Below are 22656 nucleotides of genomic sequence, written 5' to 3' on the forward strand. Positions count from 1 at the left end.
AGGAGTATTGTTCACTGAGGATGGTGGGAGCCAGGTTGTGAAGGGCTTTAAAAGCTAAGCATTGAAGTTTATATTTTATCCTAGAGGTAGTAGGAAGCCACTGGCAGCGGTGTGTAGGCTGGACTAGAGTTGTGAGACACTTGATGCAGTGAGATCAATTAGCAGGTTGTTGAAATAATCCAGCCTGGAGGTGATGAGAGTTTGAATTAAGGAGGTAACTGTGAGTGTTTATGGAGAGAGAACCCCAGGATTTCCTCCTCTTCTAAAGATTTTAAATTTAAGTACTGATAGTGGGAATAATATTTATGCATTTATTCCTATAGGAACAACCAAAATTCCTACAGTATTATTTCCTTTTTTTTAAATGTCTTATTACTGCATTTTGTCTTTGTATTGTAGTCATTTCTGGAATCAACCCTCCCATTCCACCTCGCCTTCTTGTGACAAGGATCAACAATTAGGGAAAAAAATTTGATGATGACTGCATCTCATAGTATATGAGATTGATATTCTTTCTAAGGAGACCATAAGTTCTTTACCTTTTGTGTCGAGATCCTTTGGTAGTCTGGTGAAGCCTAAGAATCCCTTCTCAAAATCATACTTAAAAAAATTCATAATTGAAGGAAATGCTAAGTTCCAAATAGAGGTTACAGAGAAGAAAAATGTAATTTTTTTCCCCATCTAATTTTGTAGGAATCCCCCTGCATCTCAATACACTTTATCCACAGATCCCAGGTTAAGAACTCTTGCAGTTTTCCTTTGCCTCTCTTGCCTCTGTGGAGGGAGGGAATTAGGCTTCATGTTCATTCTCCAGGACTTTGCGTTGGTTTTTAGGTATTTAGAGCTTGATTTTCTTTTATTGTTATTGTCTTGCATAGTCTTTTGGTTCTGTTCATTTTGCTCTTCATTGGTTCACATAGCAATCTTGCCATGTTTCTCTGATTTCCTAATTTACCACACAGTAATATCTCATATTTACGTACTATGGTTTTTTCATGTGTTTGCCCATGGATAAGCACTTGGAAGCAGGAGTACAAACTGTGTGTAAAGATGTTTGCAAAGGCAGAATGGGGAACAGCAAAACTGGGCAGGTTGTTGTAAGCCAGGTTGTAAAGGACTCAATTTTTTAAAAATAGATTTTTATTGATAACTTGATTTTTTTATTTCATTTTTACATTGCACTTTATAATATGATATGATATTACATTCCATCTGTAGTCCTCCCCTACCTAGAAATTCATCCCTTGTAAAAAAATTTTTTTTAAGAAGAGGAAAGAAATTATCAAAACTAATCACTATATAGAAAAATTTGAAGTATGTGCAATGCTCCACACAAGTGAAACCTTTGCCTCTGCAAAATAGGAAGGAAATGTCTTCTCATTTATTCCTTAGGGCCAATCTTTGTCCTTTATAATTTTTATAATTTTCTTTTTTAAAACTTGTTTTATATTGCAGTTGTATCTATATTTTTCTTCTGACTCTACTTACTTCCCCTTGCATGAATTTGTGGAAGTCTTTCAAATACTTCTCTGTATTCATATTTGTTATTTCTTGTGCTATAATAATACTCCATTACATTAATGTACCACAATTTATTTAATCATTTCTCAGTTGATGGACACCTGCTTTGTTTGCAGGTCTTTGCTACCACAAAAAAAAAATGCTGTTATAAATATTGTGATGTATATAGTACTTTCCTTTTTATCATTAACTTCTTTGGAATATGTATTTAACAGTGGGATCTCTAGGTCAGAGGGTATGGACATTTTAGCTAGTTTATTTGCATAATTTCAAATTGCTTTCCAGAATGGTTGTATTAACTGTGAAGGACAGAGGAGTTGTTATTTGATCCTGGTGCACAAACATTTTTACAGGCAGTTGTCTTGCTGAGCGATGCCCTGGTCATGAACAGGAAATTGAAGCCCATGTCCATAATAAAACACTTAGAGATGCTCAGCCTTCTGGGGTGGCTATAGCTTCTCTCTGTACAAGGATCAAATGAGATGATGATAGTAATAGGAATATGTATGGTGCAACATTAAAGCACTATTAAACGTGAATTAGTATTTAGGGATAGAAAAAGGGGCAGAAATTCAACTGAGTTGATAACATTATAGAATTTATTTTGAATCTTGAATTAAATTCTTAACATCTTAGTGAGTCAGTTTTCACTTATATTCATTTTGTTCTAGTGACACTTGATTTTTTGTACTACTAATTGGAATAAATATCTTCGAGTGGGAATTATGGAAAATGGCCATCTCCTATCAATCAAACGCCATTGGAAAATGCTTGGTGTAGTGCTTAGCATGCTCATCTGTGGGGACATTTACCAGTGAATTATTTTATGCCCTTGATCAGTAAATTTTGCCACCACTACTTACGTGGGTTAATGAAGCCATGGCAGGAGGACCTTCAGCTACTTACAGGGCTAGATTCAAACACTAAACAAAAACCTCATTCTTCGTTGTATCACTTTCTCCAGGAGCAACTGGCTTTATTTTCTGCTAAACATCTCCCAGTTACTAGACACAGTTAAAGGTTTGGTTAGGACCTATTTAGGATCAGAAGATTTTCGTCTTGGAAGGATGTAGAGCCATTTTTTTCTTTAAAGAAACAATTCTGCTCTACTCTTGACTTGCTTTGTACACATCAGACATAGATCTCAGGAGGGGTGTATTGTTCTCTCTTGTTTTTCTTATGTTGGAAAGAAGTGGAATAGGATATTAAATAATTTGGTGTATGCCAATTAGGAGAGCTGAAGTGTAGTAAGTCAGTAGTTTTCCAGAATTCCTATACATCAAAAATTAATTGTTGCAAAACTTAGGAATCTCTTTCCAAAGATTTTGAAATCAGAACTGCCTAGTTTTTGAGGTCAGGTTCTCTTTCAATTCCCCTCCATCCCCTCCCCTTACAGGAGCCTAGTTGGGGTCAGGGCGCTTTTTTTTTTTTTTTTGGAGAAGGCCTCTTAGTGAATTAACAAAGCAGAGATAACAGCAAACATAGTTCAACTAAGGACTGCTAGTAAGTATAAGAAGATTAATTCTGGGGGATGTTAGGATTTTTAATTTATCTAATTTTAATTTACTTTATAATTTTATTGGTTATGGCATCTGAAGTGCTTTCTAGTCTATTTTGGTTAATCTAAAATAAATCAGATTCTCTGTTTCTTAAATACGTTGTCAGGTTAGTGCCTTTGTGCTGAGAAGTCTCCTGTACTTGAGAAGGATAGAATATTTGGAACAATATTAAGTTGAGTTGAGGAAACGAATTTGATAATCAGGAAGCATTTATTGAGCACCTACTAGGTACTAGGGCACCTAGCACAGTGCCCATGGAGTGCTGTACCTGGAGTCAGGAATACTCATCTTCCTGAGTTCAAGTCGGGCTTCAGACACTTAGTAGCTATGTGACCCTGGGTAAGTCACTTAACTCTGTTTGCCTCAGTTTCCTCATCTATCAAAGAACTGAGCTGGAGAAGAAAATGGCAAACCACTCCAGTATCTTTGCCAAGAAAACCTCAAATAGGGTCATGAAGAGTCAGACACGATTAAAATAACTGAACATGTGCTAGGCAATGCCAGGCACTGGGAAAAGAGACAAATCTGAATAGTCCCTGTCTTTAAGGAACTTGCATTCTGTTGGGACATTTGATCTTTTGTGGTGCAGAAACACTTTTAAAGGAAGAAAGTCATTGATTTAGAGCTAGAGGAGAATGTTAGGAGAAATCTAGTCCTACCTTCTCATTTTATATAATTATTTTATTTGTTTTCAGTGTTCTACAATCATTTCCGTATATCTTAGATTTTTCCTTTCCCTCCCTCCTCCCTCCCTCGTCTTCTTTCTGGAGACAGCATGCAATCTTATATAAGTTCTACACATAAATTCCTGTTAAATACATTTTCACTTTAGTCATGTTGAATAGAAGAATTAAAATGAATGGGAGAAACCACAAAACAGAGCAAAACATAACACAAAAGAAAATGGTCTGCTTCGTTCTGTGATCCAGTTCCATAGTTCTTTCTCTGGATGTGGAAGGTGCTTTGCTTCAAAAGTTCATTGGGAATTTTTTAGATCCTTGCATTGCTATGAAGGACTAAGTCTACCAGAAAAATTCCTCATACGCTGTGGTTGTTACTAAGTTCTCTTGGTTCTGCTCCTTTCGCTCAGCATCAGTTCATGTAAATGTTTCCAGGCCTCTCTGAAGTCTTCCTGTTCATCATTTCTTATAACACAGTAGTATTCCATTGCATTCATATACCACAACTTGTTCAACCATTCTCCAAATGATGGGCTTCCCCTTGATTTCCAGTTTTTGGCCACTACAAAGAGAGCTGGTATAAATATTTTAGTATACGTGGGACCCTTTCCCATTTTTATGATCTCTTTGGGATTCAATCCCAGAAGCGATAATGCTAAGTATTTTTGTAGCTCTTTGGGCATAGTTCCAAATTGCTTTCTAGAATGGTTGTATTAGCTCACAGCTTCACCAGCAATGAATTAGTGTTCCAGCTATCCCACATCTCCAACATTTATCACCTTCCTATTTTGTCATGTTAGCCAATCTGATAGGTGTGATGTCTACCTTCTCATTTTATAAGTGAGGAAATTGAAGTCTAGATAGCTTGAGCAACTTCTCCTAGGTCATCCAGGTAGGTTGGAAGATAGAGGGTTCAAACCAAATTTGGTCCTCTGACTCAGAGTCCAGTGGGATATGTTTCTCTTCAGTGCCTATAAGATTTATAAAGACATGTCACACATCAATTAAGATAGTGGAGTGAAAAGAAGCAGCACAGCATCCTTCATAGCTGCTCCCATAAAGATCTCAGAAGAATGTTAGACCGAATAGTTTGGTTTGTAGAAACTCATAGGCAAGTGACCAGAGCAGGAGCTGTGGATGGGTGACCCAGGGTCTTAGAGCCAGACACTGGTAGAAAGAGTTGTGGTGCTGTCCCTCTAAAACCCAGGGAGGGGAGAATTATAGTACATAGTTGTTCTGAACCTGCAGAACCTTTTATCTGGTTGATCGGAGGAATGGGGCCAGCAGTTGGGTATTGGAGCTCCCCTCAGAGCGATGTCTGTAGCTGACTTGTTGACTTGTTTTTCATGACTTTTTTGCATCACTCTTGTTTCTTTTCCCAATTTTTGCTCTACTTACTTTCAAAATCCTTTTTGAGCTCTTCCATGGCCTGAGACCAATTCATATTTTTCTTGGAGGCTCTGGATGTAGGAGCTTTGACTCTGTAGTCTGATTCTTTTTCCAGTTTTTGCTCATTTCCCCAGCCATTTACTTGACTTTTGAGCTCTTATCAAGGTAGTTTTCTGCTTCCAGTGGAGGTGGAGGGGGGTGTACTTTCAGCCACTTGATACCCCCACAATCTGTGGGCCTAGAGCTCCAGAAATAGCAGCAGCTGTGGCTTCAGTGGGCTCCTCCACCCCCTCTGCTGCCCTGGGAATGGGACCAGACCACTTTACTCTCTCATACAGGTCCAACAGGCTTTTGATGTTCTAATTTGTCCTTGGCATTTTGAGGTTGTGAAGTCTGAAAACCGCCACAGGTGGCAGAGATTTAGTCCCCCCCTACCCTCCCAGGCCTGCTCAGATCCCATCTGTTCTGGCATGGCCCATGCTATACTTTGCTGTGCTCCCAGTTGGTGCTATAGATGTTTCCCTTCGACCTTCCAGGCTGTCTTGGGCTAGAGATTTGGTTCATACCATAATTCTGTGAGTTCTGTAGCTCCAGAATTTGTTTATTCATTTTTACAGGTATTTGACTGGGCTTGGGGGAGAACTCTAGCAAGTCCCTGCCTGATCTTGGCTGTGTCCCCTGTAGTACCTTTATCAGAACTGGATTTGGGAGCCTTGATAGCTCAAGAGGATAAAGGTGAGAATTGACTCCTTAGACTGCTTAGGATCTGCTAAAAGTTTTCAGCATCCTGGCCTGAGCAGTTGTGATCTTTAAAGAACACAGTATGCAGTGCCCAGGGAACAGTGAAATGACACCAATAGTACAGGCCAGGATCAAACAAGGACACAAAAGTCCCACCAGAAATGTAGAGCCTACACCTAATAATACAAAGTCCTAATTTGGGAAGTAAGTCTGGAAGAATGAGTGAACAAAAAAAAGATAAAGAGCTGTTATGATGCCAGGGATATCCAGGACACAAATGCTAAAAAACTCCAAAACACCTACAAGCTAAGCTTCAAAGAAAAACAAATCTTGTCTGTAATATCAGTTATATTTTCTAAAAAGATATGAAACAGGATTTTTAAAAAAAGACCTGCCTATATTCTGTATTAGAAAAATTTGGAAGAGTACTATCTGATTTTCATTTCAAAATTAGACTCTCAAGGTTGGGAATAGCTTAAAGCTTGATTTCAGGTGGCAAACATAGAGCAGTGGAAGCGGCAGTATTGTTGAACTAGAGGAGGATGATCTTAAGATCCTATCTGAAGGAACACATGCTAAGGTTTGCCATTGTAGTTTTAATAGATCAAAAAGTACTAGCTTTAAAATTCTTTAAAAGACTCATACTTTTTTCCCCTGATCCCTACAGTGTTGTATATTCAGAAGGTATATTCATGTGAGGAAACCTGTGTAGGGAAGAATAGCAAAGAGCATATAGGTGAAGATCAGAAATTATCTTGTGGTCAGAACATCAGTGGTCAGTAGACCCTCGAAACAGATGAAAGAAATAGTTGAGTTCAGGAAATAGATCACAACCTGGCACAGAGGCTTGATGTAGTAGTAATAGGAGACTTCAATTACACAGATGTCTGATGGTGTTCTCTCTCTGCCATAACTTGTTGTCTTGCGTTAATGGTAATTTGATCCTTCAAAAGGCAGAGGACCAACAAAGAGAAATTTTATCCTAGATCTAATTCTCACTCACAAGTTGCCAGAGTAGAAATCATAGGAAACCTCCCTCCTAGACTGTGATAGAGGAGAGGAAAGCTGAGCATAGTGTTGCATGAAACCTTTATTTTTGAAAAGCATATTTCAAAGAGTTCTAAGGAATGATAGATAGGATCCCATGAACTAAAAAATACTACAGGTGAAGTCTTAAGAATGAAATTTAACTGGGAAACTTAAATGAAATTCTGAAGTCACAAAGGAAACAATTGAATGAGAAAGAAAAATGGGAATTGTCTGAAGAGACTGGTGGAGATGTGTACAGGAATTTACACCAAATCCCCCCGCCCCTCAACATAGATTTCAGAAAGATGGAAGCAAAGACAGAGGACAAATATGAATGTACCATGGACCTATAAAAATAGCGTTGAGTACTCAAGCTTAGAGCTGAGGCTGGCAAGATAAGCTAAAAGTAACAAAGGAAATGTTTTGTTTTTAAGCTTTATTGTGGGGGTGGGAGGAAGGAGGATAGAATTCAGGTAAAAGAAGGGAAGATCAGAATAAAAGGATGGGACTTAGGGTAGATGGGATGATAACTGACCACAGGGAAAAGGAAGAACTTCTCTGATCTTTTTTTGCTTCTGTTTTCTATGACAAGGAGAATGTCCTTTTTTGACTGTAAATGCCAGAACAAAAATGGCCATGGGGAGATGATACCCAAGATAAGGAGATGGTCAGAGAGCATCTGTTGAGGGTTTATTAACCATTTTTATGTAATCGACCCTTTTACTAGTTGGGTAAAGCCTACGAAGCCCTTCTCAGAATAATGATTTGTTACTTATCTTTATAATTGAAGGAAATGCTGAATTTGAATTAGAGGTTAGTTAAAGATAAAATGGTTTTCCTCTCTGTGCTCTTAGATCCTTTGAAATCTATCCATGGAACTCTTAGATTAAGAATTCCTGATCTAGTTTCTCTTGATGAGTTAATTGTCTCAAATGAACTACCTACTTTGGGTATTGATAGAACTTATGGACGTGATTACTGACCCATAGTCAGTGACATTTGAAATGCTAAAGAATTTGAAAGGTACCACAGTCCTGAAGAAGGTACAGGTCCCAATTTTCAAAAAGAAAGAAAACAGAGCTTGAAAACTATTCTCTGAGCTTGACTTCAGTTCAACAACAGGCATTTATTAAGTGCTTACTATGTGCTAGTGTAATAAGCACTGGGAATACAAATTCAAACGAAAAGACCAGCCATCCTTCATTTTCCACCATGAGTCAGCTGCTTTCTTTCTCTGTTCCTGCAGCCCTCCCTTCTTCCACTTGTGAATTCCTCCTGGAACCTCCATTTTGAGAAAGAGCCCAGATTATCCATCCAGCATTTTCCAGATTACCCTGAACAACTGTGCCCTTGCCCATCTACCAGTTACCTCTCCCCTTCTCCCTTTTCAGTTGCCTTTTATGTGTTATCTCTTTCCATTCTTTGAGGGCCGGTACTGCCTTCTTTTTACTCATGTTTGTAGCCCCATTCTTTAACACAATGCCTGGCACAGAATAAGTACTTAATGAATACTTATTGATTTGACTTGACTTCTCGGGCATTTTTTTTTTTTTTTAGCAGATTATACATGAGCAGTCATGCACATGTATATGCATGTTTCTATATTAGTCATGTTATGAAAGAAAACACAGACCAAAAAAAACCCCAAACAAGAAAAAAAAAGTATGCTTCAGTCTGCATTCAGACTCTTATCAGTTTTTTCTCCAGAGGTGGGTAGCGTTTTCATCCTGAGTCATTTGGAATTGTCTTAGATCATTGTATTGCTGAGAATAGTTAAGTCATTTGATCATCATGCAGTCTTGCTGTTACTGTTTACAGTGTTCTCTTGGTTTTGCATAGAAGTCTTTCCAGGTTTTTCTGAAAGCACCCTGCTTGTCATTTCTTGTAGCACAGTAGTATTAGGAGCTTATGTTCTAATGGAGGAAGATAGCACATAAAAGGGAGCAGAAAAGGGTAGGAAGGAGAGAAGGGGCCCTCCAGAAGGCATGGAAGACAAGTTAGAGTTAGGGGCAGATCCAGGAGAGTGCCAGAGGTTCCAGGAAGAACTCGCCAATTGGAGGATCCGGCTGCTGATGCATAGAGGAGAGGTCAGTTCCTGGGAAATTACAGAATGTTTATAAATGTCCAGAAAGGAGAAAATGGTTAATACAAAGAGCTAGCGTGGTTTCCTCAAGGACAGGTCAAACCTGACCAACCTCATTTCTTTTTTTTTGACAAGTTTAATCACCTCGTAGTCTAGAGAGGAATGCTGTAGGTAAGTTTACCTAGATTTTATTTTATTTAAAAAAACCACATTTGATTTTTTTTTATCACTGTGACTTCCCCATGACATCTCGCCTTTTTTTCCCAGTATATAATCCTCTAGTAACAAATAAGGATAGTCAGACAAAACAGATCATCACATTGGCCATGTCTGAAAATAAATGTTTTATTTCACACTTAGAGACCAGTACCTCTTTTCCAGAAATCAAGAGTTAGGCTTCGCCATCAGTGCTGTGAAGTCATGTTAGAATACTACATTTATCACTATACTGAAGTCTTTCAGCTTTACTTAGTGTTTAGCAAAGCACTTGATAAAGTATTTCATATTATTCTTATAGGAGAGATGTAGATTATATTATAATAATTGGATGGATTTAGAACTGATTAGATGACTATAATCAGACTATTCATTAATGATTCAGTATCGAGATTGCCAAGTTAAGTCAGCAAGCAGTTTTTAAGGCTTGCTGTGTGCTACACACTAGAAATACAAATACAAGTAGAAAGACAAACTCCGTCTTCAAGGAGCTTCTGTTCTAATGAGGGAAGACACCACAAAAGGGAGCTGCAAAGCAGGGAAAGGGGACTGGGCATGGTAAAGAACACCCAGAGAAGTAGGAGTAAAGGCCTGCATATCCTCCTAAAAATGGAGGTTCTGTGGAAGTAGAGGCCCTAAGATCCTAGACCTCCCCCAACCTCCCATTCAGATTTGTAAATTGAATTAGATGCTAGAATCCAAAAAGGTATTGAAAGACTTGAACTGAACATAGGTTGAATTCACTAAGATGAACTTCATGTAAGAATGTAAGCTCTTTGAGGACAAGCATGTTTCCAGTCCTTATAGCAGTATTTGGCACATAGTAAATTTAGTAAATTTAAAATATATGAAATATATTAATGTAAAGGAGGAATGTTATTGTGCTGTGAGAAATGAAGAAAGGATGAAGTCAAAGACATTTTAGAGAACTTATGTGAACTGACGCAGGCTGAAATAAGCAGAACCGGGAGTATTTATGCAATGTGACTATAACATGGTAAAGGAAAACAGCTTTCAAAGACTTACGAACTCTGTTAAGTGTAGTGACCTGTCATAACTCCTAAACACTTATGGATGAATCTGTTCTCTCCCATACACATTGCTTACTTTATTCTTAGCTCTCTGCTCCTTCTAAGATGAAAGGAAGAAATCTCTTGTCTTTTTAGATAAAGACAAAGCCCCACGGCTCCGAGGGCAATGGGAAACTCTTGGGAATTTTATCTTTCCATAACAACTCTAATCTCCAGTGCCAGGCCAGCGTACTTATTAGGATCATTATATGAAAGGGTTTTTATTTTTTGTCAGGAAGTGGAGTAATATAGGGAGGAATGGAAGGGGTAAGGTAGTGGTAGTTTTAGAGAAAAAGGAAAGAGAAAAGCATCAGTGACTTAAATAACTAGGAACGAGCAGGAGTAATTTCAGAAGGGAACATAAGCAGGAGGGCAATGGTGGAAATACATTGTTAAATTTTAAATATGCAAAAAATCCAAGCTCCAGGGAGAGATTTACTACTTCATATATAGTCCCCTTTTTTTGTTCTTTGTGTGACTGAATGTTCATATTGGTTGATATTAGGTTTATAATAATAAAAAGTAACATTTTTCAAAAGTAGTTTTAAAAAGTAGTCCTTCAGCTTGGGAAGAGTTTTAATATTATTGTAGGTACCCGAATTATCCATATGCAACCTAACCATTTGTACAACATCTTATTTTCTCTGACTTAGGAGTGAGTTTTCATTCCAGTATGTAAAATTTGATTCTCTATTAAAGTTTTGTAGTGCTTGGAATGGAATTAACTGACTTTGGGGGGAATTTTTCAGTTTTTATGTAGTTGGTCTTGGCATCTTTTCTTGGGAACTCTGCTCTCCCCTTAGGTTATTGTGGATGAATGTTTTTCTTCTAAATGGTACTTTAGCTTTTGAGCTTTGTGTTCTAGTTTCTGCTTGCACCTCGCTGGTATTAAAAAACATACTGGAAAACAAGATTGTCTCCTCTCCCCCACCCATCTTCTTGAAGAGCCAGTTCTGACAGAAGGAGTGGCCCTTTTCAGGGTTAGAATTTTGAGTTGGCTGTGACCTCATCATTGCCAAATGCAGTGGCCTTTTAAAATTCCCTGGCTCTTACTAGCCTTGAGACCTTAAGTCACTGATTATTTCTTAGACTCTGATTTCTTAGTTGTAAAATGGGGTTCATAATTTCCCCAGTACTTCCCTTCTAGGATTATTCAAACTATCATAAAAGTCTATCAAGTACTTGGCAAACTCTTAAAGGACTGAGTTGTAATTCCTGACTGTCCTTAACTGTTTTATACTCACCACCTTCTGGATGTGCCTTCCTGTCTTTGCTGCCAACATAGGACACTTACTTATTTTCTTCCTGCTTGTCTGTCTATTTCTTTCCTGCCTCTGCTGTTTTCATCTTGGGTTGGGATAGGGTTGGGGATTGAGGTCTGTTTGTTTATGAAGAGATTCATAACTTGAGAAATCTCATTTGCCCCTTCAGCTATCAGCTCTTAACAGATGACCCCCAAATCTGAACCTTGACCTCAGACCTCTCTCTGAATTACAGATTAAAGATCCAAAAAGTCTTTACAGACTGCTATGAATTTAATAAGATAACATTTAATAGTTTGTACACTTGGGTTAAAAAAAAGTCAAATTCAGAAGTATAGAAATTTCTGGCTGGATAACAGGTCTTGTGAAAGATTGGTTAGTGGATTGCAAACTCAGTTTAAGTCAGCGACAGGAAATGGCCTTCAAAAATGCCAGTGTGGTTTTTAAAAAATTTGCAAATGAACATTTTTAAGTACCTGCTATTTGCCAGACATTGTATTAGATGGTAATGATAAAAAGACAAACAGTGAAATAGTCCCTGGTCTTTAAGGAGCATATATTCTTTTGGGGAGAACTTTCATGTATAAATAGATACTGAGTAAATCCATATTAATTACAAAGTGGTTATGGTGGAAGCGCCTTTGGAGTTAGGGAGGTCAGGAAAAGTTTTATGAGGAAGATGTTTAACTGAGTCTTGAAGTAAGGGCTAATATGAAGCTGAAGATTTTAGGGTATGTCAAGGCATCTATTGTTCTTAAATAGGCGATTTTTTTACTGTACTCTCCCCAGGTCAGAGCATATATCGTATTCTTTGTTCAATTCTTCGTGTATTTTAGAAAGGACTTGACAAACTGAAGAAAGTCCCAGAGGAGAGTGATTAGACTGAGGAGACAGTAGTATAAGATTGGTTGAAAGAATTGGGGATGGTTAACCTAGAGAAGAAAATACAAGTTGTAGGAGAGAAATGATAACCATCCCCAAGGATTATTATGTGGAAGAGAGAGTAGACTTGTCCTAGTTGGCTCCAGGGAGAACTAAGAGGATATATGGAAGCTGCTGAGAGGTAGATTTCAGCTCATTGAAATGAAAAACTTATAATTGAAATTGTCCAAAAGTGGAGTGAACTTCTTTGGAAAGTAACACCTTCCTCATCTTACCTCTTTCAGAAGATGCTGTATGACCACTTATTGAGGATATTGTAAATGTGCTTCTTTGTTGTACTACAAACTATAAAAATACTTGTAACTTCTACATATATATCTCACAGTGAGTAACTTACTAGCCTGCCAGAACTACCTGTTGAGAATGGCGATTACTACTAATTGTAGTAATAGATTTAGAGCTGGAAGGAAAGAAGGGAGGAGAATAAGTATTCATTAAGTGTCTACTATGATCCCCAAGAGATCATAAAAATGGGAAAGGGTCCCACATGTACAAAAGTATTTATAGCAGCACTCTTTGTGGTGGGCAAAAACTGGAAATTAAGGGTATGCCCATCAATTGGGGAATGGCTGAATAAATTGCGGTATATGAATGTAATGGAATACTATTGTACTATAAGAAATGATGAACACAGAGGCCTGGAAAGACTTATACAATGAACAAAAGGATCTGAACCAGAACTTTGTACACAGCAACAACCACAGTGTGTGAGGATTTTTTTCTGGTCAACTTAGAACTTCATTGCAATGCAAGGACTTAAAAAATTCCCAATGGTCTTTTAAGGCAAAATGCTTTCACATCCAGAGAAAGAACTATGGATTTCAATTGCAGAATGTAGCAAATCATTTTCTTTTGTATTATGTTTTGGTTTGTTTTATGATTTCTTCCATTCATTGTAATTCTTCTATGCAACATGACTATGGTGGAAATGTGTTTAATAGGAATGTATATGTAGAACCTATATAAAATTGTATGCCATCTCAGAGGGGGAGGGGGAGGGAGGGGAAAAAAAAATCTAAGTTATATCATAGTGATTGTAGAACGCTGAAAGTAAATAAAATAAAAAAAAAAATGAAGTGTCTACTGTGGGCCGGGAACTGTGCTAAGTGCTTTACAAATGCCTCATTTGATCCTCACAGCCCTTGGAGGTAAGTGCTATTGTTAACCCTATTTTATAGTTGAGGAAATTGAGGCAAATATACCGTCTATCTATCTATCCATCTATCTATCTATCTATCTATCTATCTATCTATCTATCTATCTATCTATCTATCTATCTATCCATCCATCCATCCATCCATCCATCCATCCATCCATCCATCCATCCATCTATATATCTATATACACACACCATGTCTCCATTGCTTTCTATGTGATATTTTTGATTTCTTCAGTGGCACTGGTAGTCTGACTGCTGTGTAAGCAATACCAGTAAAATGTTAATATTGAAAAAGTGACCTTTAATGAGAAGCTTGGGGTTGCTGAAAGAACTTTAAAAGAACTTTGCCATTTCCTTGAAAGCAATATAATCTGCTTTTCTTCAGCTTTTCAGCTTTTAACTCTAGGCTCAGTTCATTGTTTATCTGTACTGTTTCCTTCAGATCTACACACTGTTGGACAGGCTCTATAGGGTGTCCTTCCAAATACGTGTTAGAATCTAGGTAATAGAAATTCTTCACCTCCTAGTTTTTTTCCTGTGTATGTGGACAGACCAAATTCCTTTGAGAAATTTTAAGGCTCTTGTCAAGTGCCTTTGTGGTTTTGGAGTCTTCTGCAATCAGTACAATGTCATCAGCAAATAAGGATATGCCTCTTCAGCCATAAGGAATCCCTTTTTAATTTGGACTCTGTGCTGGCTCCCCTGTATTACCCCCTTCTTTGCCAGGACAGTGGTAAGTACCTTTAGTGAGCAAACATCTCCCTATTTTATGCTTTGCTTTCATGATAAGTATTGTCAGAGGATCGTTGAAAAAAAGGTGACTGAGACAAAATCATTAACTCCTGGCCTATATGCCTCTTTTTCCATCGATACAAAATCTTTGTGAGTTATCTATATACAAATCAAGGGCAGGTCTTTTTTTTTCCTTAAAAATTATTATTTATTTTTAGTATTCTTTTTCAGTTTTGAGTTCCAGGTTCTTTCCCTCCTGCCTGCCCCTCCTCCACTCACAAAAAAGGCAAGCAATATTGTATTAGTTATACATGTGAAGTCCTGTGAAACATTTCTATATTAGCTATATTGTTAAAAAAAAAAAGAAGCAAAAAATTATAAATTGAGAAAGTTGTATTTCATTTTACAGGGTTCATTAGTTCTCTCTTTGGAGGTGGATAGCATTTTTTCATCCAGTCCTTTGGAGTTGTCTTGGACTATTGTGTTGATCAAAGTAGCCAAGTTTTTCACCATTGATCATCATTACAACATTGCTGTTACTAGCACAATGATCTCTTGGGTCCTTTGCACTCCTTTTGCATCAGTTCATATAGGTCTCGCTGTGTTTTGTTTTGTTTTTTTTCCCTGAAATCATCACCCCTCTCATTTTCTAGAACATAATAGTATTCCATCACAGTCATATATTGCAACTTGTTCAGCCATTCCTCAATTGATGAGCATACCCTCAGTCTCCAATTCTTTGCCACCACAAAAAGAGCTGCTAGAAATATTTTTGTACATGTAAGTTCTTTTCCTTTTTTGATCTCTTTAGGATACAGACCTAGTAGTGGTATTACACAGTCAAAGGGTATGCACAGTTTTTATAGCCCTTTGGGCCTAGTTCCAACTTGTTTTCCACAATGGTTGGACTAGTTCCCTACTGTACCAATAGTTCATTAATGCATTTATTTTTCCCTCATCCCTTCCAGCAGTTGTCATTTCTGGTAGGTGATACTTCAGAGTTGTTTTAATTTGCCTTTCTCTTATCAGTGGTGTTTTAGATAATTTTTTCATATAACTACAGATTGCTTTGATTTTTTTTTCCCTGAAAACTGCCTATTCGTATCCTTTGAGCATTTATCAATTGGGAAATGGCTCTTATTTTTATAAATTTGACTCAGTTCTCAGTACGTATTTGGAAAATGAGTCCTTTGTCAGAGGAACTTGCTATAAAATTTTTTGAGATTACTTCATTGTGGTACTTTTTTAGTATATATACATATGTGTATATATATATATATGTATATATATATATATATATATATACATATATATATATAAAATTTAGTTTCCCTGATTATTTCTTAGTTAAGGTCTGTTTTTGCTTTTGATTTGTCTGAGATCATCATTGCCACCCTAATGGGCAGACTTTTTGCAAGCAGTATTTAACAGCAGGTTATGTTTGTGAACACTATCTCTGGCCACTGTCACTGTCAGATGGATTATTGTTTCTATAAGGAGATGGCTGAGGTAGAAGAAACCCTTAAAAGCAAATTCAGAGCCAAAGGGAGTAAAGAAATTATTGTGATCAGTGTAGAAGACATCTCACCAACTACACTGTAGTACAGTCAGTGTGCTTTACAACTTCATCCTGAGTACATGGGATACAATATTGACACCCCCTCTTACCCATAGACATGCCTTCAAATTCACTTGAAGAAAAATGAGATCTTGGTGCTCCAGATAAAGATTACTTTCTGATTGTGGTCAAGAATCCAAGAGAATACTTTCATGGTATCAGTTTTTCCTCCTCAATTTAATAGCCCCATGTAAAAGACAGTATTCTCTTTTGTCACCAGATTTTTGTGCAGCAAACAAGACCACTTCTGACCCTATTTACAGAGATAATGTGACCCAAAGTGAATTTTTTATCCTTTCATATATCTTGAATCTTCAGTGGCTGTAATCGGAACCTTCTGCTGTTAGTAGGACTCCTTTGAAATGAAGTTTGATGGACTGCTAGTGTGCCAAGTGAGGTCTGACAGTCCTGTGCCTAGGGCTTCATACATACCTCAGGCCTCTTTTTACCAGGCGAGTCTTGCTTTTTTTTACTGCCCTAATCAGCAATCCACATATACATGAAAACCCCAAACAGTGCTTTTGGCTTTTTGATTAAGTTTTGTTTTTTTTTACTTTGAAAACCTGTCTTAACTGTAACTAGATTAAGGCAAATGAAATGAACTATCTCTTTTAAAAAAAAATGAACCACATCTTTACCATCCCCCAATTAAGTGAAACATGTAGTGAATATAAAATCTCATTGTGGTTATTGTTTGTTGATTACAAAATTTTGTTTGTATAATGTGCTTTTGTAGGTTCCTTTATTTAATTTTTAACGAAAAAAATTATTCTGAACTTAAACTCCAAAAAAAATGAGCATTTCCATACGCATAGCAAAATATGAAAAATATTCTTTATGATACTGAAAATCTTCTTTACAGAACACTTTTTAAAAGTATGTAATAATTTATGCTTGTTATTTTAAAAACTATCCTGCTTCTTTGTGCTTCCTTCTGCTGTCTTTTGTGAAACATTTAAAAAATATTAATGAGGGGCTTTTTTTTTTTTTTTGTAAGACTATGGTTAACCACCCTGTCCCTTAACTAATACCTCCCATGGCCATTATAAACTCAGAGAAAGAAAGAAGGGGAAAAACTCCTTGCAGCAAGGAAAGTCAGGCAGAACAAATCTTTGCAGTGGCTGTGTCCAAAAATAAAGGCCTTGGCTCTTATATTCCTTATCTTGTCAAGAGGGTGGGCAGCATCTTTCATCAGAGGTCCTCTGGAGACGTGGTTGGTTGTGGTATTGATGATAGTTCTCACATCTTCAAAGGAACAATAGATTAGGAGAAAACTTTGTACCATATAGATCTAATGTAGATCTAGTATAGATCTAATCTATAGATCATAATAATCTAATAGATGTAATGAAGTCCCCAGTATCCGAAATATGTGTCTAATTAACACAAATTTAAGAGAGTGATTTCCCATTTGATAAGTTATCAGAGGGCAGATCAAATGACAAGGATTTATTAAATGTCTCTAGGAAGGGTGCTGGGGGTAGAAAATTAAAAAAATGAAAATAATTGTCTTTAAGTAGCTTCAGTTGTCTCTGGGTAAATAACAGGTCAATGTTTTCTTTTTATGTATTATGTGTGTGTGTGTATAGATATAAATATGCACACACTACCCAAAGTCAATGTGAGAAATGTCAGGGGAGGCACTGTCATGTTGGAGCTGGTGCTTGAGCTAAGTTTTGAAGGGTGGTGAGAAGAGAAAGTTCTTTAAAGAATTATACACTATTAACCACATTAAAGATTGTTTTTTAAAACAGGTTTTGCCTCACACCCAACAAATGAGTAAAGATGACAAAAGATGTAAATAGTAAGGACTAAGGGAAGGCAAGCATGCTTATATAATAGACGTATAGACTGTTGGTAGAGGTAAGAACTGGTCTGACCATTCTGGAAAGCAGTTGGAATTGTGAAAAAAGGGACCAAGTTACCTATGCTCTTTGACTCACAGGTCACACTGCTAAACATATAATTCATGCTAAATATATAATCCAAAATAAACAAAAGGTCCCATGTACATCAAAACGTTCATAGTGACAGTTTCTGTGGTAGCAAAGAAGTGGAAATAAAGCAAATGTCCTTAGATTGGGGAGTGACCAAATTGTGATATGCTTGAGTTAATTGGAATATTATTGGGCTCTAAGACTGAAGAATTCAAGGAAGCATGGGAAGACTTACTTGAGTTGATACAGAGTGAAATAAGCAGAACTAGGAAAACATACACAATGCAAATAGAAAAGACTCTTGAAACTGCAAACTGTGTAATTATATTGACAAATCTTGGCTTTGGAGGCTCACTCTTGGGCTATTTATCACACATAAGGGTAGGTCCCCAACTCGCAACAGAATTTTTAAAATGTTTTTTAAACCAATGCCTTTTTTACATCATACTCATTTCTTAATGCCACCACAAATGTAGAAAGTAGAAAATCCCATCAATTTGGCAAAACTAGCCAAAAAAATCAAGTAAATGACACTGTGAAGGGAGATGGCATATATTTGGAAATTAATGTGATATAAAAACAAAAGACATCAACATAAAAGATTTTTAAAATGGTCTGCTGGTAATTTACCCTTAGGTGATATGTGGTCCGGTTGTAAACCAATTTTCTTTGGGTCAGTTTCTACTGTGTGGTGGCTGATATTAGAGTTGCTTGTGCTTTTATTTGATGTTGGAAGTCATTAGGTGCTTATGTGGATCTCTTTCCCAGTTCTCAAAATAGATGCTGAAAGGTCTTTCCATCTGAGCCTCTACAGATAGTCCTGGAGCTATAGGGTAGGCTAGTATCAGAACTCCTGAGTGCTAGCTGGAGCTGGTTAGAGATATGTATAAGTAGGCTAACTTTTTAAAAAATTAGACTTTTTTCCCATACTCGAGCCACTTTGGTTAAGGATGAGAATGGTGGATGGGAAAAATAACAGATATAAATGATTTTGAAGCACTTTATTAGCTGGGAATGTAGAGGAGTTTTTCTCCTTCCCTTTTGGAAAATTTTTAAAAAATGTTTTCTCTGCTGAAGGGTGCTTTTCTTATAGAAAACTGTTATTTTGTGCTAGGTCAGCTGGCAAAAACTGCTACTTGGCTTTGAAACCAGAAACAGAAGTTTTTCTCTTGGAAGTGAGTTTGCTATTCTCTAGAGATGAGTTTGGATACTGCTTCTATTGTTAGCATTACCCAATTCAAGTAGCCACCCCACCATAGTCATTTTCTTTATATAGGTCAAAGGGAAACTTAGTTGTGTTTGACACATAGCCCCTTGAAGTACTATAGTGGAAGGGGTTTAGCTTGGGTAAGCCATCTCAATTGTGTCTCTGATCCAATTCCATACTCTAGGTTACTAAGACCTTTTCTGTAAGTATTAGGTCTCCAAAGGGGAAAAAAACTTCCTTGTTATCACAAGAAGGTGGTTCTTAGAAAGATCAGTTCTTCCTAAGAAGACTTCTTTCTGTTCTCTCTGGAACTGTCTTTGCTGTTTTTATCGTTGGAATTTGTCTTAATGCATGTGATTTTCTACTCCTGATTGGGTATAACGCCTGGCTTTTCTCATGTCCTAATCTTATTAGACACTGAACTCTGTAACAATTTTATTTTTTAGGTAGACTAATTTCTCTGACACCTGTGTGGTTTTCTTTGTTGTTTTGGTCATCTGTGAGTGTATTAGATTCATCATGGCTTATTAGTTCTTTATAGCTGCGTATTACGTACGGGTTCTTAGTTCTACCTGTACTTCATTTTGCATGAAACAGTTTTCCTTTTTTTCTGAATTGATGAAATGATGACTGCAGTAGAGCACAAAACTAGAGGTTTTTTCCCAAAGTTCTCTGAGATCTTAATGACTAAAATAAAAAGTTAATGTTAATGCTGTGGTGTCAAGTATCTGAGAGGCAGATATGTTTTGTACACTGCTTCAGCTATTCCTAATTCTAGTGTGAAGAAGTATTTTATGCATATTTTAATTTTACTTGCAGGTATATGAGTGGCCCAACACTTCTAATCGTTAAAAGACAGCACCAACTGGGAGCAGGGCAAGGATGCCTATTCCGCCTCCACCTCCACCTCCTCCTGGTCCCCCTCCCCCTCCCACTTTTAACCAGGTAGTATTCTGTGCACTAGACCATTAGGCTCAAAATCAAAATGCTGTATTTGTTTCTTCACAATATTCATTCAGGTCATTCCTTAAGCAGTACTTATTAAGCACCTATTCAGTGAACACCTATTAGATCTGGGGTCCTTTTCCTCATTGAGCTTTCAGTTTAGTAGAGGTATAAGATATAACCACAAATAATGATGACATACACGTAGCTCTGTGGTAAACACGCTGGACAATTGTAAAACAAAGTACTATGTGAATTCTGAGGTTGAGTGTCCTTACCAAGAAGTATGTATGTAAGTAGGTTGAGTTGAGCTTTAAACATTGGAGTTGAGATTTAAACAATGGATAGGAATTTGACAGAAAAAGAGAAGGACCTAAGAGGCTAACCAGTTCATCCTGTACCTGATCAGGAATCCTGACAACATTCCTGTCAGATAGTCATCCACTTAGCTTTTCCTTGAAGACCTTTTGTGAAGAGGTGCTCTCTACATCCTCCTGTGGCAGTCCACTCCACTTTCAGTTTGCTTTAATTGTTTGCAAGTTTTTCTGGAACTCAAAACTAACTTTTTATAACTTGTGTTACAACTTTTGCCCATTGTTTGTAGTTCTTTCTTCTAGGGCCAAGCAGAATAAATCTAATCCTCCCACATGACAATCCTTCAGCTCCTTGAAGACAGCTATTATGTCCTTCTAGAAGGGTGGGGAGCCTATGATCTTGAGGCCACGTGTGGCCTTCTAAGTCCTTGGGTTCAGCCTTTTGACTGAGTCCAAGTTTTACAGAACAAATCCTTTTATTAAGGGATTTGTTCTGAGAAGTTTGAATTCAAAGGGCTGTACTTGAAGACCTCGAGGTCCACATGTGGCTTCACAGCTGCAGATTCCACACCCCTGTTCTAGATCTCCAGACTAAATCACGTTTCTCTGAACTGATCCTTATGTGGCATGATATTGGAGGTATTTACCATTCTGGTCACCCCTCCTGTTCACATTTTTCAGGTTGTTTATGTTTATGTCCTTCCTAAAATGTGGGGTCCAGAATATATTCCTGATGTACTACATCTTTGACATACCAGAGCAGGAATATCCTCTCCCTGTTTGTGGACATTTTGCCAATCTCATTTCAATTGAACATCCAGTTAGCTTTTTTGATTACCATTTTACACTGTTGACTCATGTTGAACTTGTTCTACACTAAGATTCCTAGATTCTTTTAGATAGGATGGAATAGGAGGAGGAACTCTTGTTTCATTCTAAAACTATTTGTCCTACAAATTTGAATGTGTCACTCCTCTGGTCGTCATGAGAAAGGGGATTGGCATACCTACCACTTGCTAATTGTTCAGTGTACCTCTTCTTTCTCCTTGCTCCCTGAGTCAATTTCTGTTGAAGGTAGAGCTGACCAAAGCTGGCATTCCCCAGAAAAGGGCAGGAAGCTTGTGGAATATACTGTTAAAAAAATATACACAGCCTTGGAAATGGAGACAAAAAAGCTTAGGTTGTAAGCTCTTAAAAGGTCCAAGAGCATGGCTTTTATAACTCACTTTATAGAAGTGTGGAATGTTCCATTTGGATGTCAGATGAGTAAACCTAGAGAGTTTAAATAATTCACGTAAAGTTACACAGCTGCCTAGTACAATATCCAAGATCAAAACCTAAAGCTTTTTGCCTTGGAGTTCATTGTTCTTTCCATTATATTCTGTGCTTCTATGGCTAATATTTCCCTAAAAAGCTTAAAAGAGCACTAAGATTTTTGGGACACCCTGTTTAGTGCTTTAAAAGTTAGCAACATGCTTTAATGTACATTATTTCATTTGATCCTAGCAACCCTGTAAAGTGGATGTTATTATTCCTGTTTTAGAGATGAGGAGTGAGGTTAAGTAACTGGCTCATGGGCATACATCTGAGGTGGAGTTTGAGAATGGGTCTTCTTGATCCAAGTCTAGCCCTCTGTCCACCATGTCATGCTCCCAGTAAAGTTATGTTTGCCTTGGACATTGAAATTTTTTGATCCTACTCAGCTGCATAGCCTCAACCCAGCTGCTATCTGAATCATATTGGGTTTGGCTATTGCCAGAGCAATGGGGGAACTTCAAGGTAGTCGTACAGAACCCTTTCCTCCTGTGGTCTTTTTTCCTCCTTTTCTTCCCTCTCCCTTGGACCCCTAAATTTTGACTTGATGTGATGGCCTACAGTGTCTTGACGAGACCAAACAGGAGAAATGTGAGTGTTTGCTGGAGAAGAGTTTCTTTCTATTAGTTCATTAGAAGCTTCCAAAGATGAAGTTAGCTTTCTCCACCTGTCCAGAGGACACTCTGAGAGGAGATGAATCAAATTGGAAGTAAATTAAATTTCAGTTTAGTTTCAGTAGGTTTCAGTAGGAAGGCTTAGGAAAAGATTGTCAGTAGTAGGAACCAAGAGACTGAGGAAGACTGTGAGATCTTCCTCTGAGGTGGGTGTGTGGTCTTTAAGAGCAGAGATTAGAATCTGTTCTGTGATATGTAGGCTAGTACAACCTGTAGGAGGGCATTTAGCCCTTAACTTATGGTGATGCTGACTTTCTGGTATGA

At 37.5% G+C, this 22656-nt stretch overlaps 1 protein-coding gene across 9 annotated transcripts in view; it reads left to right on the forward strand.

The window, feature by feature from the left end:
* Positions 1-22656, forward strand: part of WIPF2 (WAS/WASL interacting protein family member 2) — a 65711-nt gene that overhangs the window by 13957 nt on the left and 29098 nt on the right. For 6 of the 9 annotated variants that reach the window (XM_072646360.1, XM_072646354.1, XM_072646357.1 and 3 more), the window contains one exon: positions 19965-20090. The exons of 2 other annotated variants lie outside the window; for them this stretch is intronic. In XM_072646360.1, coding sequence (XP_072502461.1) covers positions 20028-20090 — 63 coding nt within the window. In that variant the 5' untranslated portion in view covers positions 19965-20027. Of the gene's footprint in view, positions 1-5766; positions 5885-19964; positions 20091-22656 lie in introns of all 9 variants that reach the window. One more of the 9 variants, XM_072646355.1, reaches the window with a different exon arrangement.

This window comes from Notamacropus eugenii, chromosome 2, assembly GCF_028372415.1.
Source record: "Notamacropus eugenii isolate mMacEug1 chromosome 2, mMacEug1.pri_v2, whole genome shotgun sequence".
In the NCBI taxonomy this organism is placed as follows: domain Eukaryota; kingdom Metazoa; phylum Chordata; class Mammalia; order Diprotodontia; family Macropodidae; genus Notamacropus; species Notamacropus eugenii.